Source organism: Protopterus annectens, chromosome 4.part1 (genome assembly GCF_019279795.1).
Source record: "Protopterus annectens isolate FY-2018-M chromosome 4.part1, PAN1.0, whole genome shotgun sequence".
NCBI classification, from domain to species: domain Eukaryota; kingdom Metazoa; phylum Chordata; order Ceratodontiformes; family Protopteridae; genus Protopterus; species Protopterus annectens.
In genome coordinates, this window is record NC_056734.1 from 766,089,380 (window position 1) to 766,101,996 (window position 12,617).

Genomic DNA, 12,617 nt, shown 5'->3' on the forward strand with positions numbered 1-12,617 from the left:
AGGTAAAAAAAAAAGACAGGAATGACATATTTCCTCACTGAAAATCAACTACATTTCTTTTAGCAGGTAAATATAAATGTATTAAGTATTAATGTAGCAAAACACCCACAGTACTAAACATATGTCATAACACCTCCTCCTTTGCACGTCAGACAAATCTTTCCTATATAATTGGTACTTGTACCATTGACCAGTAACAATGAACAGACCATGATGGCTAATATTTTTCTCCATATATCATGTTTATGATGCACAGAAAATGTCTGATGTACAATGTAAGTGGATGAGATACAACTCAGCACAGCCCACAAGTAACACTGCATGCATCGGGTATTGAACCTGTAGCATGTCACTGTCATGTAGGGAATGACATTGCTCATAGCTGTGGACTAAATGCCTCCTCTATGTGCAGCCATGTGCCATGGGTTGCTGCGCTACAGCTATCAGCTGGTCACCATCTCTATCATCACCAGTGAGACAAATGATACAGGGAGCTGCCATTGACAATATCAGACAGTGGTTGGAGCAGTTGTGCACCAGACCATCACATGATCATGTTGTACAGAATGCAGCAGGCAGCAAACATGCCGCATGCATTAACAGGCTCATACAGAAGGGCTACCCAGACTTGTCCAGGTAACAGAAATGGGCTTTGAGCAGGCCAAACCCTTGCTTAGTGAGTATGTGTGCCTGGGAGAGGATGGTGTTAAAGTGGCTCCATAGCAGCTCCCTGAGAGTTACTGACTGCTGTCATTAGCCAAGATTCTAGTAGGAAAGCTGCATTACCTACAGAACAAAACAGGGAGAGGCACAACAAATCGTGGTGATTACTCAATCTATCTATACCAGAGCATAGACAAAGAAACAACAGTGCTTAACATTAGAATGGCTCGCACTTATCAACTGGGTGACCATTACGAATTCTATCATGCAGGAAGAAGTGGTACAACAAGCTTGTATGCCAAATATGTGACTCATGGCCACTGCCAGGATGCTGGGCTGGCACATTGCTGATGCACCCTCATGCATCACGTGCTATCTGTCATTTGACAGAATGACAGACCTTCATTTTCCAATGCCACTCCCCCATGGTCCAGATATGACCCTTATAGCTATATATATATATATATATATATATATATATATATATATATATATATATATATATATATATATACAGGTGCTAAGAGTATGTCATGAAGCTGCTGAAGTATCCCCAAGGCAGAAACCTGTGAGATGCAAAATGTGTCACCAGTTTGTCTATGAAACTTCCTTGTAGCAAGTATAGTGAGGGCTATAATACCTTGGTAAACACTTGGACATCAAAATGTGACTATAAATCACAAAAAGGCAGGAACAGCAACTTATTTGAATAAGATAGTCACAGATTTTTCAAACATTCTTCATTTATATCTCATTATTCCATCAGTGAATACGATTTTGTCAAACCATTTCTAATACTTTTGCTTCAGCTCAGCTATGGTCTCTGAACAGGATCTAGGTGCTTTTTCACAACCTGCGCACATACCTGGTGCACATAAATGTAATGACTATGAATACCTCTTTATTTTGTAATCGGCAATGGCTTTCAGCTAAGCACTGCCATCTTCACTACACAGGTATACATTATCCTATCCCACAATCAACAAAACTGCAATGAATTTACTGTCAAAATGCATCTGACAGTTTACAAATCATCTCACATAAATGATAAATGTAATTTTTCAATTTTGAAGTTAGCAGCAGTAATAATACAAGGCTTAAGCCTATAGATTTCATACTGATTTTCTCACGCTCTCTCTTTGTAAATATGTGTTTAGTACATGATACATAGACAAACAAACACACACACACACACATATATATATATATATGTGTGTGTATATATATATATATATATATATATATATATATATATATACACACACACACACACACACACACACACACACACACACACATACACACAATATATGGGATACCAAATACCATTTCTTATTTTAAAGGATGAAAACATGAACACATCTGAATTTGTTTTTATTGTATTTATTGAATATATAACCAAATTTGAAAGTATGACATAAGAAAAGACAATACATTTAAGAAATACACTGGAACTGAAATACTAGCAGCAAGCTGAGGTATTTCATATTTCCCTTTAATCAAGTACTGCATTACCTTATCACCACAAATATTGGGGTGTGAATCAGGCAAACTATGACAAACATAGCAATATATAAAATATATGCCTACTACTTCTAGTTGAAATATTGCAAACCAAATATTAAGCCTTTAAACAAAATATGATAGACCTATCATTGTAGTACGCAAAAATAATGAAAACAGTTGTACAAAACTAGATGATCTGAACCATACTATCCTTACAAAGAATTAATAAGGTATGACAAATGTATGCTGTGGTAAAGTAAGATAACACAGTAATCAAATTATGGCTGGGATTCACAGAGGCTTAGTATAAGGTAAAGTGCAAGACAACATAGGAAGTGGCCGTGCACAGAGGAAGGGGGTTGATGACTGAAAGACACCATCTGCATGTACTGGTCAAAATAGTGTCATATGCAGCACAGGAAAATTAATATATAATGATATGCAAATCAGGAATCCCATGCATATCAGCTACATGGAACAAGCAAATGAAGGCTCACTAACAAGCAAATGAAGGCTCACTAAATGAATTGAGAGACTTATAAAAAATAACGGTACTATAAGGCTGTGCTTGTCATTCTGAGTGCTGAAATTTCTAGTGCACATGATGGAAGCTGTGCTAGGAAACATAGCTGCAATAATACAGGAAATCTGTTGGTAGCCACTGTCAGAACCTGTGCTCACTATATTGGGCACCAAAGTTGTCTGTGACAGTGAAGGAGGTGCAGGCAGCACTGCCTTACTACCATTTACAGGCTGGCCAACGGGCAGTGGACTGTTTCCAAGTGGACAAGAAATGGTGATGCAACAGGTAGAATCAAATGGTATGTTTGTCACACCCATTCCTGTGGATACAAAGGTATGTTTAGCATTCTCCATCTTAGATACAAGAACCTTCTAGTGACCTAAGTGGGCATACTGGGGATATCAACAGCATTATCCTTTTAAGTCCTAACCCACTTCCTTGACATTATGTTACAGCTTGTAGAGGAGAATATTTGGTTCCCCAAGACACCAGAGGGCAGAGTCATCAGCACCATGTGTGCCTTCACTGAGATAGCCAGTTTCTCTAAGGTCTTAGGCACCACAGACTGTTCCCATTTTGCCATCATGGTGAAACTTGCTCAGGTGGCAAAAGATGTGTGTAAGAAGGACTTCCACTTCCTTAGGCACCACAGACTGTTCCCATTTTGCCATCATGGTGAAACTTGCTCAGGTGGCAAAAGATGTGTGTAAGAAGGACTTCCACTTCCTCAACCACCAGACTTGTCCAAGGCATTATTTAAAAAGGGTCTGTGCACCACCTAGGCAGTGCAGATTAATGTATATGATGTATGTTTGACCTACAGCAGGGGACTTTGCTCAGAGTCATCTAGTTGGTAGGTGCACACATATGACAGTCAGGCAGATCTATACACAAAGTACCATAGATGCTGGGAACAGGCTATTTATAATCTGTGACTTGCTGTGCTGCAGATGATAGCCTTGCTTGATGAACTCCTCAGATTTTGCACAAAATGTCCCATAATGAAGTTCACACTGAAATCCAAAACATAGGTTCATAGGTAGATACTAGGCTATCTGCCCTAGTGCATTTATAAGCCTAGCCCGAGTGTATTTGGCTTTCGCCTCCCTATTAGATTAACCTACTGTGCCTCTGTATAGTAGGTCACAGAAGGTAGCCCTTTAAGATTAGTTTACCATGCCTCTGTCGAGCAGGGACACAGAAGAGATCCCAGGGGTGAATTTGCGACTTCCCATCAACACGTCCAGATTTTGCTTGAAGAGGGTCAGCGAGGGGCTATGTCTAACATGAACTGGTATTTTATTCCAGAGTGAGGGGAGCCTCTGGGAGATTAATCTGTCCCTCCAGCATGTCCAATTTATTTTTGTGCTGAGGTTTAAGTCCCTGGAGCGTGTAGCTCTAAGGGATTTGGATTTTTTGAGGTGGAGCATGTCCATTAATTCTGGGTTAGACATGGCTTTGTTTGGACTATGAAAGGGATGTTGTCCAGATATATACACAGCAATATGTATGTGTGTATCGTGCTCCAAAACCAGTTGTGGTAGGAACAAATGGAGCAGCAGAAGACCATCATGGCAGGACATGCCTAATAATCATGCAGTAGCAGCAGAAAGGCAGGGTGAGCAGTCTGAAGAGGAACATGCAGCAGGAAGGCCACAACCAAGACAGATGTGGGTGCAATAAGTTGTAGCACTAGGAAAGAGGTGGCAACTGATCCACAACATTGTGCCAATGCACAGGCAACACAGAATAAAGGGATGCATGCAATATTTCCACAGGTGGAAGGACACAGTGCCAGGTTACTGCAAGTATAACGTGGAGTAGGAATTAAATTGTATTTATATTTTATTTTGTTTGCAGTTGTTTAACCAGGATAGTCCATTGGGCCAAAATAACCTGTTTTCAATAGAGTCCTAGGGAGAAAAGCTCCAATGCAAAGGTTACAGAAAAATTATAGCAATTTACAATTTAACTATTTGTGGTTCTAAGACAAAACAAAAATACTGAGGTTACAATAAAATATATATATATATTTTTTTTATAAACAAACATTTATAACCAAATTGAAAGTATGACAAAAGAAAGGTGAAGAGAGTAGCCATGTACTCTGAGAAGTTGTGGGAAATCAGGGATCACATCCTCTAGCTGTGTGTTGTGGTGAGGCTTCTATTACATGATCACCAGCAGTGACACAGTGTTAGCTTGTGGTTTCAGGGTTGAAAACATTCTGTTACAGGTAACATTTAGGATTATGAAACTGTGCAGATGCATCTTGAGGGGGCATTTCATGTGTAGAGCCCACTGAGTGTCACCACCTATGATGTGGACAATGCCACAACCAGGGAGGCAGGTCATGTGGCTACAGATGACAGTCACCAATAGTGTGTATAGTCTGATAAGGGATGCCTGTGCCTGACAACCTTGCATCAAGATCCCGTCACAACCATGGATGATATAGCCTGGAGAGGCAAATGGGATCTCAGTTGCAATTTGTCTAAATAGACATTCCTACAGAGGCAATTTGTGCCACCAGAAACATCAGCAAAACTTTTCTTTCTCTGTGCCTATACTTTAGGTTCCTGGGTGATTGGTACATGCTCCCTTTCCAGCCAGAAAGCTCATTCATCATCTTTGCAATGCTGTGAGTAGCAGGAAGCAGCTAGAGTGGCAGTTATGCAAATTAAACCAGATAGTGTCAATGACTGTGAATCACTGCCTGTGCAGAATGCACTCTGCATGCATAGTGGTGTCAGCATTGTGTATAACATGCATCATAAGACATGTCACCTATATGTTCTCGTGATGCCATATATACATACACAGCACCATGAAGAAGCACTACATTGTAGGGAAAGTGATTTACAAATGTGCATCCATATACATGAGACTAATATAATGCTCCTTGAGAGGACCTACCGGGTGGCTATGGCTAATTCAGGCAGTAGTAACAGCAGGGCTTCTGCCTGATGCACCAAAACAGCAGGGTGCTTCTGTTCTTTAGGCACATGGACTACAAATAATACCTCTCGGGCCATTATGATGCCCTTTGAAAGTGTGTATCCCTGACAAGACATGGCATAGGCATTAAAAGATTACATTTACATCACCTGTTCAGGGGAAGTTTCATCATTGCTTTATTCACCTGAAACGATACCACCCAATTTGTGTTATCAGTAGGAGGTAGAGGTTCATGAAAGTGACTGAGGGATGCACTGCAAACATATTTTTTGGTTGTCATAACTCTCTTGTAGTACTACACTGTCATACAAGTATATTGAAAACAGATCTACTTTATAAGACTGAAAACCTAAAATTGCGAATTTCATATTACTGAGATGAAAATTTTGAATTCTTTTCGAATTCTTATAACACTGAAAGCTTAAAATGCTGACATTCGTAATACTGGTAAAGTTGTGTGACCTGCAGGCCTGAACTACTTGGTCACCAGTGGAGCAACTAGACCATAGCAGCGTCCCATGAGCGATGTCTGGTTTTGCTCATCTCTGCACAGACCTGGAAGCAACCATACCAATAGCCCGCCCTACCCCTTCTTAGTGCTCTTTACCTCAGGTGCCATTCCCCATTACTTGCTTGTTTTCCAGCACTAACTGTCCACCTTCGATACATGCTCATCCTACGTCCGCACCACTATCTCTGTGTACATGACCTCATCTGACTGTGTCTCTGTTCCATGTCTGTCTGTCCCTGCTACCTATCTTTCCCCTTCTAGCCCACTCACAGCCACCCTTCAACCACCTTTCTTATTAAAACATTAAAAAATGTCTGTCCCTCTTTAAAACTACCCTTTCTTTTTCCATCCCTCTATTATGATTACACTTCCATACTTAACTCTGCTTTCTGTGATCCCCTCTCCTACTTTGCTACCTACCCCATTTTATCCCCATTTATATGGATACCCAGACTGGCATATCCCTTTGCTCTGTATTGAGCTCTGTTGCCCTTCCTGAGGCTGTCTTCCCCTGGATTCAGCTACTGCATAGTGGCATGAACTGCATCAGCCATGCTACCATGTTGTACATTTGACATCTTTCATATCACTCTCATGCTGTTGTAGCACTGGTCCCAAATGGCCATGTGGTGCTATAACACTGTTTTTTCCTGTTTCTGCACGGCTTCTGTTTTCTTATGCAGACGTTTGCTTAGCATGAAGTCACTATCTGCTGTTTATTACTGCTCCCTATTGAAATGCTGGCACTCGAAATGAGTGCTGACTGAAAAAAGATTGAAAACAGAGGAGAAGAGTGAATCTCAAGCATCATTCGTCTCCTTTAAGCAGGGAAAAGTCCCCCCCGTATCCCTGATGTGAAAAGAATATTTCATAATGTACATCTTGGACTTAGTATATGGAAGTTTGCTTTTCAGCCATTCACTCTCTGTATTTTAGGACTTGATCTACAGCGGGTCTTGATATTTCAGATGGATACCGTCTGCAATGCCTTTAATTATTTCTCCACTGCTTCATGCAGTAAAATCCTCAAATATAAGCATTATGTGGGCACTCAGTAATTAGTCTATGAATCCCAGCCTAAGATTAAGTAGTAAGAAACTTGTACACCTGAGTAAAAGGTTTCAAGACACAACAGATAATAAATTATTTGAATTATTTATCAGGTTTGTTTTGCTTTATATTTAACAAATAAGACTTAACAATCCTTCCTTTTTCAGTATGGGGGAATGAATACTATATTTTTTTCCTTTTCCAAATTTCATGGGTGGCTTTTAATTTATATATTTTATAACTCAGGCATCCTGAAAGGTATTAAATACACATTACAGCATGCTATGTATAGACTTTTCAAAATGGAATTAAGGCATTCCTCTACAGCAGTACATTTTTATCAGCATAAAACTTATTCATATATTTTTATATAATTTCCTTAAACTTCACAGCTGATGTACTGTTTTAACCACAATTTAGACTGCAGTACCAGCTGAGACATTAAAATGATTTACAACATAAAACAATACAAAGGCTGGTTAATAACCATGAAAGTCCAGAATCTTTGGTAAGACATTCTGTAAGTATTCAATGTACTAGTAGAATTTTCTTTTTGGATATCATAATACTTTTGGTTAAGCATGAATGCAATTTTTGCTATCTGACTAAAAGATGACATTCTGCATACTTCTATACATTTAAAAGTAAATGGCTAAATAATATCAGAAAGAAAGGAAACAGAAGTGAGACATTAATTATTACAAGCGCCAACTTCCACTTCTGAATTCCTCTAGAGATGAGGTATAAGTGAAATGTACAATGCTACTGATAGAGGAGGTCTTCAGGCTGAATACACATTATATATTAATAAATGAAAATACAAATATCAGATAATTTTACACCAAAGTCTAAAAGAAAAGTTTAACACTTACACATGTGCTTGGTAGAAGAATGTGCCTAAATGTGTACCAGTCTTGAGGGTTCATTTTTAAACAATATTAAGATTTTAATTATATCACTATAGGGTAACACACGTTATTCACCTGTCGTGGATTAATAGCTTAACTGATTCTTGATTGTACTTGCTTATGTAAATTACTACGACTGATATTAATTTTTGTTATTGGGAACCTTATGAAAGCAGAGTGTTGCACATAATAGTGAAAGGTAAACTAAACTTTTGCTTATACCACAACGTAATATAAAACAGTAAAACATTACAAAAGAAAACATAAAACTTAAAAATAAAAATTATTCCTATTCAAAAGATGCCAACACTATGGGGAAAGAAAACAGTTTGTGAGCAGAACAACGGCTACACTACTGCTGGATTAATTCCAATTCCTTGTGCCTCAACTCCCTGAAATAGGATTCTCCAACAATGCTGGCTTCTCTACTGAGAAGTACCGCTTGGGAACTATGCAGGCACTAAGTGTCATTTTGTGGTGTTTGCCTCCTTTCCCCTGACAGTGCAACCATGGAGTTGATTATATTATATTGGGGGGTGTGAGTATGCAGTGGGCTTGCCCTTCGCTAGGATTTTATTTCAGGGAAATGGGTTCGGGGAGTTCACACTTTGGTGAACTGCCATTTGTCCATTCATACTGGAAACCAAAGCATTTGTTTCTCTCACCTCTCTGAATTTAGCATCTATGAAAACATATCAGTTATCTACCTTTTTAATTTTGTCTTCTGTACTGTTAATTTGATGCTATTTATTTAAATAATGTGCCCTTAGAAGTTCTCCATATTTTGTTTCATCTCACAAGCACAGATTTGAAAAAAATCATAGCTTTTCAAACACTGCAGCTGTTCCAAAATGCAAGGAAAAGTAAGCCTATATATCTACCACATAGAGTTCCATAAGAGAAATTTCAACAAATCATGAAACTCATGGAAAGGGTAAAGTAGATGAACACTTCCTGATTACCCCTGAAGGGAGACACAAGTACTACAAGCAATGAATGTTGTGTCTGTGGAATTTATGCCAAAAAAGCCAAGTGCTACTTTCCTTGAAAACAATGAAGAAACACAACTGTAATAATTCAAATTATACTAATGTGCATGACAAAATAAAATCATTTAGCTGAATACCATGAAAAAAAACTAATTAAAAATCTTCTAATAAGCATTTTTGGAAAGAATGCATAACAGAAAAAAATACTAATAAAAAAATCAAGATGGCAATCCACCCTGCACTTCCCATTTGGGGGTTACACTAATCTCAGCCCCTACTTAATACCACTTCAAGACTAAATTATTGCAGGAATGGACTATTCAGTCCCCCTTCTCTGATTATTTAACTATGGGGATGTGCATGACAAAAGTATTCTACATGTAAAATGCAAGCCTTCCCGTATGATCAGCTATTGACTGAATTATGATTATTATTATTGACGCATACTCTGATGGCTGTACTACATCTATCCCTACTGTTTTGCTGTTGATGTACCATTAATCAAATGTAAGGAATGGAGCCACATTTCTCTATTTATCTATCAATCCAAGTGTGTGTGTGTGTGTGTGTGTGTGTGTGTGTGTGTGTGTGTGTGTGTGTATAAAATGTTTGCCCATTCTGTCAAACATTCATTTGCTCAACAAGATAAACTGTAGGATCATTTTATCAAATGTTCTTTATGTCAAATGTCTGTTTTACCCAAACAATTGGGTTTGTATGAGCAGTGTGTGTGTGTGCTGCTGGTTAAGATTGGAATTAGAGTAAGGGGGGAGTGTCTGTGCTAGTGTTTGTGGGTTAGGGTTAGAGTAAGGGTTAGGTAAGAGGATAGATCTAGTAATGTGCAACTTTATTGGTACCTGTCTGTGTCTGAGCCTGTCTTTTATAGTTATAGTGTTACGGAAAGAGTTTTCTTAAGGAAAATTACAGAGTTAGGGGCAGCATTATGTTTAGGATTAGCACTCATTACCTAAGGTGGTGCAGGGGGTTAAAGCCAGCCAAATCCACTTTATTAAATTAGTAATGTGTGCTAACCGTAAACCTGCTCCTGCCCCTAACTTTTGCCCTAATCCCAAACATTTCCTTAAAAAAGGACCTTTCTATAATATTTCCACTATTCAGACAAGTTACAGAAAGGTTTTAATTTAAAGATCACAAAAGAAAAATGTTTCAGCAAGTTCAGTGCTTTGGATGCTTAATAGAGTAAATGTCTAACATGTTTTTGTAGACTTTTTTGTTCAACATTTTGATCATTTACACTGAAATCATATACATCTTTTTTGTAAAAACTTCAGAGAGACTAAACCAAATGATTTCTAAATGTCATTACTCCTTATCGGTCTGTTTAAAATGATAAGGCCCAGTCGTTATGAAGTACAAAGATGCTACTGGTATTTGCGTTTGTTATAGAAATCCACATTCGTATTCATACAGACAGCAGTCTTGATTTTAAAATTATGAATACAGTTTAGGTGCAGGTCGGTTACCATATATGACATTTCTGAGGAGGATTCATGTAATCACTTTTACCACAGGAAAATGCATCAGAAAACTCAGGGAAGTTCTGCAAGCTTCCTATAACCCTGTAAAGAGAGAAAAAGGGAAATACTTTAGGGATGTGCCTGTACATTATAGTTCAAACCATTAAAATAGAAGCAAAAGGGATGCAACATTTCAGAGATTTCATTTGTGGCGGGGGGGGGGGGTTCAGAATAGCTTTTCTTTATCCTAAGTAAAGCAGTGAAAGATTTAGTAAAACAATTAGCAAGGTTATGTTTTTATTATAAAACATTTCAGCAATTTCACTTTAAATATTGTTTGCAATTTATTGTTCATGCAGAAATATTTATTTTTTATTTTAGCTATATTCACTGAAAAGCCCCTCAGTGAAAATCAAAAGTAGCTAAGCTGAACCTTTCTTATAAACAGACTCATATAACTTGACTAAAGCAAATAGAAACAAATGTATAACACCATGAGTTGGTAAAAGTGTTGAAAAGCAAATTCAGCTTTTAAAATATGAATATTATATTGAATTTATCTGAAATTCGTATTACATTATATTGCAGTACTTTTGCATATTTGTTTTAGTTATTGCTTCATTATACCTCTGATAAAAACTTATTAGCATGACTGACTAAGATAATTTGAGGTTACTTCAAGATTTCTTCACTCATGTGCAATAAGTCAAGAAATGAATGTACTAATCATGCTCAGTTCTCCAGAAAGTAAAGAAATGGTCGTACTGATAAGCTGGTACAAGTATAGTTGCTGAGAGAATGTCACTGGTAGTGACACTGTTAAACAAATCCACAGAGAGGGAGAACCAGAAAGGTACAATAGATGTATGAGAAGTACTTAGCAAATGTGCGAGCAGGCATTTATATGAGAAGGATGGAATGAGTAAAGTGGTCAGTTGTAAAAGATACATGGTAGAATTAGACTTCTGATAGTGTGTGTGTGTGTGTGTGTGTGTGTGTGTGTGTGTGTGTGTGTGTGTGTGTGTGTGGAGGGAGAGGGAAACATCCTTAACTTCTTGAAGCTCAGCTCAGGAAATTGCAGTTAATCAGTAGTTTACTGTGAACTGCAAGAATCTATAATATATAAACATTTCAGGAAAAAGCTGGAATGTCTGGACAGGTTTCCTTCCTAGCTGTACTAAATGGGTCTATATTACATCATTGAACTCACAGGAGTTCAAATGATGTAATATCGAACCAGGAAGTTCGAAACCCAAAAATTACTAAAACACAGAACAGTGATTCTTTTTCCCCACGGGAAAAAAATCGCCGTTCCAGTACAAAAAAAAACACATACACTTTAAACAAACTAATGTTGGGGGCTTCGCACCCCCACCCCCTCCTACTTAAATATACCAACTCCAAGATCCCATTACAGTGGAGGAAATAGCAAAGCTGTGAAAATGGCCCACCAATTTTTTTCCCTATGAATAAAATCGGTGTTCCATGGCTTCGCTATTTTCACATGTCGAACATATGGGTTCGATATTACAATGTTCAGACTCCTGTGAGTTCGATGTTGTAATATAGACCCGTACTAAATGTATGTATATGTACATAAATGCATGGAACTAGCCATACCCAACAGAACCAAGATGCTCTCCTCCAAAAAAGGAAGACAATTTGGTGGTCCTCTGCCATTAATAAACTCTACAACAGAAGGAAGAAACTGTTGCAGAAAAAGATGAAGTCCCAAGACTGGAAAAACACCCTTATTAGGCTCAGCAAAAAGTTACGATCCCTCATCAAATCCTATAAAGCCAGCTATGAAGGCAGAATTGTGGCAGACACTAAAAACAATCACAAAGCCTTCTATAGCTATATCAAGAACCTCCAAGGCAATACCCAGATTTGCTCTGAGTTATTGCCCAATGGTACCTCCTATACTGAGCCAACAGATATTGCCAACATACTGGCCAACAGATTCAGTGCCAACTTTACCCCTCCCCCCCAAAGGACCAATCACAATACTGGAAGAATGCCAGGCACCCA

The 12,617-nt window shown here is 38.2% G+C and overlaps 1 protein-coding gene across 1 annotated transcript in view; it reads right to left on the reverse strand.

The window, feature by feature from the left end:
• Positions 1 to 4,045: 4,045 nt before the first annotated feature.
• The window catches only part of MME (membrane metalloendopeptidase), a 1,194,620-nt gene continuing 1,186,048 nt past the window's right edge, over positions 4,046 to 12,617 (reverse strand). Inside the window, exon 22 of the mRNA XM_044070514.1 lies at positions 4,046 to 10,688. Within this exon, the coding sequence (XP_043926449.1) occupies positions 10,589 to 10,688 (100 nt within the window). The 3' untranslated portion in view covers positions 4,046 to 10,588. The remainder of the gene's footprint in view (positions 10,689 to 12,617) is intronic.